We start from the raw sequence: 6098 nt of genomic DNA, 5'->3' as shown, positions 1-6098 counted from the left end.
GAATTTTGGAAAGGAACTTGAAGATCAAGAAGGTTGCTTCAAATGAGAGGTGTATATCCGAGATCTACTTCAGTTTGTGTTCATCTTGGAGGTATTAAGCTGCCGTTTTCCTTTCTTTGCATCTAGATCTATTTTGTTATGAGATTTGGGGGTTTTATGGTTGATTGAGACCTAATTCGAGTTAGGGGATTAGATATGTTGTTGCCACTTCAGATCTAGTGTTGGGATGGTCCAATATGTCATAAAGCATCAGGAGCTGAGTGGTTGGTGAAGCCCTTTTGTCCTTAAACCAAACCCTAGTATGTTTTGAGCCTAGATCTCTTTAGTTATACGTAAAGTTTGCAACTTTACGTGGGGATTGAGCTTTGGAAGTAAGGATCTATGGTTTGGAGTCCCTGCATGACTCAAAAGTCCTCTGCATGTTGGGAGATCTGAATGGACTCGGCGAGTCCTTTGAGTGGACTCGGCGAGTAGCATGAAGATTTGGAGAAACTCGACGAGTGGGATGAACAGCTCGTCGAGTAAGATGATGTTGGGCGGGAACTCGGCGAGTTGGATGAACAACTCGGCGAGTCTATTGAAGGTTGTCTTGGACTCGGCGAGTCTGTTCTTGGACTCGGCGAGTCAGGTCGCGAAACCCCAAACCCTTCATGTTGAGACTCGAATCAGTGAGTCGAATGGAGACTCGGTGAGTTGGTCAGGTCAGGACTCGGTAATCAGTAGACTCGGCGAGTCATGGACTGACTCGGCGAGTCGAGTCACGATTAAAAGGACTCTGAACTTATGAGCTCGGCGAGTCAATAGGGTGACTCGGCGAGTAGGGTTGACCTGGGAGGTTGACTTTGAGCAGGACTTTGACTTTGACCAGAGTTGACTTGGTTGTCTTTCGGGGGTCAGTTAAACTCAGTGTTGCATTGATATTGGTAGCTCGGGGAGCGAGTGGAGCAGGAGTTCAGAGAGCTGCCGGGCAGCAGCTAGTGGGATCATCAGCGAGTTCAGCCAGTGCAAGTGAGTTTCCCTTTGTGTGAATGGGTCTACGGCCACAATGCCCGCCCATGTAGATATGAGTAGAAGACCTGGGGGTTAGCCCTAGGCATCGTATGCTAGTATGTTGTTCAGGACGAGGTCCAATGTTAGCGGGCGGATGCCCAAGGAATGGTTTATGTGATCGTTTATACTTGTTGTCTGTGTGATACTTGTATGTGCCTGGTAGGGAGGTGAGTGTGGGCGAGGTCCCGTATCTCACCCATAGCAGAGTGTGGATGGTGTTCCACATCTCAGTAAGCAGCAGAGCAGGGAGGAGGCCCAAGTTAGGGAAGGAGTGAGGGTGGGCTGGGCCCGTATCTCACTATTAGTAGGAGCATGGATGGGGTTCCATGGCTCATCAGTAGAGTTTGGTTGTTAGGACCGGAGGGTAGTCAGACACCCCAGAAACGTCTGACAGTATGTGATGATATGTTTGCATGCTGGCCTGTTATGTTATATGCGATAGAGGTAGTAGGAGGGGACCAGTCCCCAAGTTCGGTTGTTAGGACCGAAGGGTAGGTCAGACACCCCAGACATGTTTGATAATATGTTATGTTACGGTATATGTGCTAGTAGCAGTAAGGGGTGAAATAGTCCCTGAGGATCGGTTGTTAGGACCGATGGGTAGTCAGCACCCCAGAATGGCTTGACACGGGTAGTCAGCACCCTAGAATGGCTTGACACGGGTAGTCGGCACCCCAGAATGGCCGCACGGGTAGTCCGCACCCCAGAATGGCCGTACAGGGTAGTCAGGCACCCCAGAATAGCCTGGCAGTATGTATGTTGCATGTTTGCATGGTATGTGGTAGGGTGGGGAACTCACTAAGCTTCGTGCTTACGGTTTTCAGTTTTGGTTTCAGGTACTTCCGGTAGCGGATGATGGAGCTCGGGATGATCGCATGGCACACACCATATTTTAGACAGCCTGGGATGTAGTACTCTGATAATGAACATGTGTTTTGAAAACTATTACTTTGATTATGCTTTGAATCGATGACTTTACTTTAAGTAATATTTTATTAAAAGAAATTTTTAGTCTTGAATTTTGGGACGTTACACAATGATTGAACACATGTAAATATTATACTTTTAAATACAATGGTTGTTTGTGCTTTGATTACTATGATACATGTGTTGTGATACTACAAATGAAGTCCTCCACCCCCGGACGTTTCCGCCGTCTGGTTTGGGGGTGTGACATAACAGTCACATCAAGCATGGTTATACTAACTCACTTAGGGATTAACAATACTATCTTGATTTACGGGAAGCTTATACTTCACCGGTTTTATAAAATATAAAACTGCATTTTTACTGTCAGTACACTATTGTTTCCACTACTGGTCTAGGGTTTAAGACCACAATTTTCATACAACATAAAATATTGGATTTTCTGGGAACATACTCTTTACAATTACAAACAAAAGAAAACAAAGGACATGCATGCATATATTCACAGTTTTGGAACGAGACTTACAAACCATTTTCATAGAAAATATTGGATTTTCTGGAGTTATACAAACTATTACAAACAAGGATGTTACAAATATTTTCAGACAAATATGCTTATGAACTTACCAACATTCAATATTTTCAAAATGACTTGTATTTTCAGGGAACCAGTAAGCAGGTACCTAAGAACTGGATTTGCTGCATTTTGGAATTTCATAATTTATGTCACTTTTTGTGTAATTGATGAACAAATACAATATGTAAACAATGTATGCTGGTATCTCTTAATGTATGCTGTTTGGTTGCTATGTTTCATTCATATTCAATTGTTATGATATTATACAATGACGTCATCCGCCCCCGGACGTTTCCACCTTCCTGGTTCGAGGGTGTGACATCCAATAATAGGTGGAGTTGGAGTATGAGAATTTAGAGATGGTTTAGGGCCAGGGGGCGTGTACCTTGAAGATTGGATGTAACAATTGATAGAGACAACATAGTCTTAATGGCAGCCAATTCTCTGTCAATATGATCAACCCTTAAATTCAGAGCATCCACTAAAGTTATAACAGTGGATGAGAGTGTTGTGATGGTTTTCATGATCTGAGATAGAGTAATAGGAGGAACGCTCTTAGGAGTTGCCTGAGATCTTAAAACATGTTCGCCAGTAGCAGTGAACACATATCTTAGGGGTGGGAGGGATATGAATATTCTGTTGAGAGATAGTGATTGGTTCAGTGTCCTTGAGTGATCTTCAAGGGAGTCAGGGACAACTGAATTGATGTGGAATCCGGATACAGGAGATGTAGATCTTCTAAAGTCAGGAGTTGGAGATCTTTGAGCAAAGGATGGTGATCTGTAGGCAAGGGTTAGAGATCTGTTGCAGGGGTTGGAGATCTAGTTAGTGAAACAAGTTGATCCATATGCATATCACCGTGTCTTGGATTTTCTAATGCATTTCTTGATGATATATTTCATGTAGGGAAGGAGTTATCTTCTTGATTTGGTCACTGATTTTCCAACTGAAGAGGATCTATATCATTTGAGAATCGAACTATGGTGTACTTGGTTATTAAAGGAAGAACAAAAATGGAAACATTATCACCAACATCAGGAATAATAATTAGCATTGGTTGTTCTGCATAAGCATTTGAACCTTTATTGGAGCCTTAATGGATATCTATATCATCATTATTACCATCACCTTCATCATCGTTGTCATCATCATCCTCATCATCATCTAAGATGTCATCAAGAGACATGAGTTGAAATGGATGGTCAATCCAATTTCACATGGTAGGAGTGAAGGGGGATTGTTAGGATCAGTTTAAGATCCAACAATCATGACAAATAACATGTGGAATATTAAATAACATCTAAGTAAATGTTTTCTACAAACAAGATCACGTTACACATGATTTGTTAAATTTCACAGTTTTGCAATCTTTTGTAACTTACCTTTTATTTTTTTTAATTAAACTCAGTCATGCAAGCTTAAAAATTAATCTCTATAAAGGTAAACCTTTAAAAATATCGAAATACATTTATCTCATTAAAACATGGATGTTACAAATTAAAGGCCACATTCCAACATTAGAAAACACATCACATGTTCAATTGCCCCACTCTTTGTGCTAGTTGATAACGAGTTAAAATACAAGTTCTAATATTTCCATAGACTATGAAACATTTTAATACCAAATACATTGAGAGGTCTTACTAATAATATAGCTAAAACTGAAACCAAAATTTCAAGTTATATAATAGGTATGGGTGGCTTGGGTTGAAAGGACCGAATAAGCTCGGTATCAGGCAAATTTAAAGCCGGAAGAGAGAAATGACTTTGAGTTGAGCTTCCTTTTCTAATCTCTTTCATTGTTATCAATGCTGCAACAGTGTTTCTGAAAATCCCTTCTCCCACCATCATTATCGCCGCCTCTTTCATCTCATCTGCCACTACTCCTGTCGGAAAAAGCTCATCCATGGTGGTTTCACATTCTTTCACAAGCTTTGAGATGAGCTCTGTGGTGAAGAAAGGTTGCTCCAAGACCTTTTGGATGAATGGCAAACGCAACAATCCTCCGGTTTGTTTGTCGTATTTTTTTAGAATTTTTGCCATTCCTATGTTAAAAATCCAAAATTTATAAAGTTAGTTAATTTTCTCCAATTGCTTTTATTTACTTCTTTTGTCGCCCATAAAAAATGGGTCCATTATTTTCTAGGAAGATAACATTAATACTTTGCTAAATAAAAATGTAAAAAAAAAAAAAAAAAAAAAAAAAAAAAAAAAATCTTTGACCAAGGTTTTGATTGGATAATAAAATGGTCAAAATTGTTGACTTTTTGTTTCTTGATTTACCGGTGTAATTGATGTTGCTGTAGTTGACTAAAAGCACCATTTCACCATGGAAGTCAACCATATCTTTTCTGATTTTTGCCATTTGTTCTTCATACTCTCCTTCTGATGATGGTTCACTCTCATTCGCCCTTTTTATTCTTTGTTGTAATTCCTGCATTTTATCAACAAAAATTACAATTAAATTAAAAAAAACCGGTCTTTTATCACAGACTAAGTCAAGATAATGGATGTGTCATCTTATCATTTTCAAAATATCAAGCGCATGTAAAATCTTTTTCGATATGTACATGATAATTTGATACAACCATACAAAACAAATAACTTATTAAGTGATGAATTAAATATTTCCGGTAAATAACTTAATCACATGTTACAACATGTTATTTTAACTGGCCGAGTGATCATACTGTCATGTCATGATCCACGACAAACAGTTTGACTTGCTAATTATAAATCCATATACTAAATATAACACTGAGATTAACTTAGATTTCTTGTTAACCCATATACAAGACAAAAACCTAAAATAACTTCTTGACACCTAAATTATTCTAAAGATCTTTTACCAACAAGAAAACTCTAATTGCGATACACATGAACTTTGAAAAAGATTGATTTTTTTTCCTTATGTTTCCAACCGAGCCTATGTAGCCATATCAATATATAATCTTCTTCGTTAAAATATATATCTGATATTAATAAATAATAATTATAGTTGTTTGTAAATCAAGATCATTTAGATATTATTATAAATTATATTTTATTCATAAGCAAATCCAGACTAGAATATACCTTGTGACGAATAATGAAGTCCTCTTCTTGTTCCATGAAGAATACATTAAATTTCTCTATCTCATTGTTCAAAAGATACACGAATTGAGCTTCGGATTTTCCATACTCCAAAGATGAAGATATCAACCTAACAAGCTTCTTCAAATCCTTGTAATTCAAATACATATCACGCCACCCTGGCAATGTTTCTTGAACATGTTGCTTCAATCTCTTGCCAAATTTCATTTTGATCGTGTTAATCAATTAAAACCAAAAAAAATAAAATATGGGTATTGTTAGGGGACTTCAAATCTAGAATACCCACATCACAAAAATCAAAAAAATATATATAATGAAACATATGAACTTTGTGAGATTTTATTAGCAACAATTGGGTTAAGAATATTTGAAGAGCATATGCTTGGCGTGAATGAAGTGGCAGTTAGAGAAAAGTGTAGGAATTGAGTCTTTGATGCAAGAGAATTCTTGG

General features: G+C 38.2%; 1 protein-coding gene across 1 annotated transcript; it reads right to left on the bottom strand.

Moving 5' to 3' along the window:
* Positions 1–4001: 4001 nt before the first annotated feature.
* Positions 4002–6098, bottom strand: SPX3 (SPX domain protein 3). Its single transcript, XM_079032900.1, has 3 exons — positions 5630–6098; positions 4838–4988; positions 4002–4599 (listed from the first exon to the last, which is right to left on the bottom strand). The coding sequence occupies exons 1-3, from the start codon at positions 5852–5854 to the stop codon at positions 4235–4237; spliced, it is 741 nt and encodes a 246-aa protein (XP_078889026.1). The 5' UTR covers positions 5855–6098; the 3' UTR covers positions 4002–4234.

The sequence above is a fragment of the Lactuca serriola genome, chromosome 3 (genome assembly GCF_051521515.1).
Source record: "Lactuca serriola cultivar US96UC23 chromosome 3, Lser_US96UC23_V15, whole genome shotgun sequence".
Classification (NCBI taxonomy): domain Eukaryota; kingdom Viridiplantae; phylum Streptophyta; class Magnoliopsida; order Asterales; family Asteraceae; genus Lactuca; species Lactuca serriola.
Note: the sequence above shows the minus strand (reverse complement) of the source record. Positions and strands in the feature narration are given on the sequence as shown.

What these genes read in the sequence shown, in the direction of transcription:
- SPX3 (XM_079032900.1), bottom strand. Translation starts at nt 5,854, where the DNA reads ATGAAATTTGGCAAGAGATTGAAGCAACATGTTCAAGAAACATTGCCA. An exon ending in ACTTCATTATTCGTCACAAG is followed by an intron (nt 4,989 to 5,629) that starts GTATATTCTAGT and finishes GATAAAATGCAG; the next exon opens with GAATTACAACAAAGAATAAA. An exon ending in CAGCAACATCAATTACACCG is followed by an intron (nt 4,600 to 4,837) that starts GTAAATCAAGAA and finishes TTTTTAACATAG; the next exon opens with GAATGGCAAAAATTCTAAAA.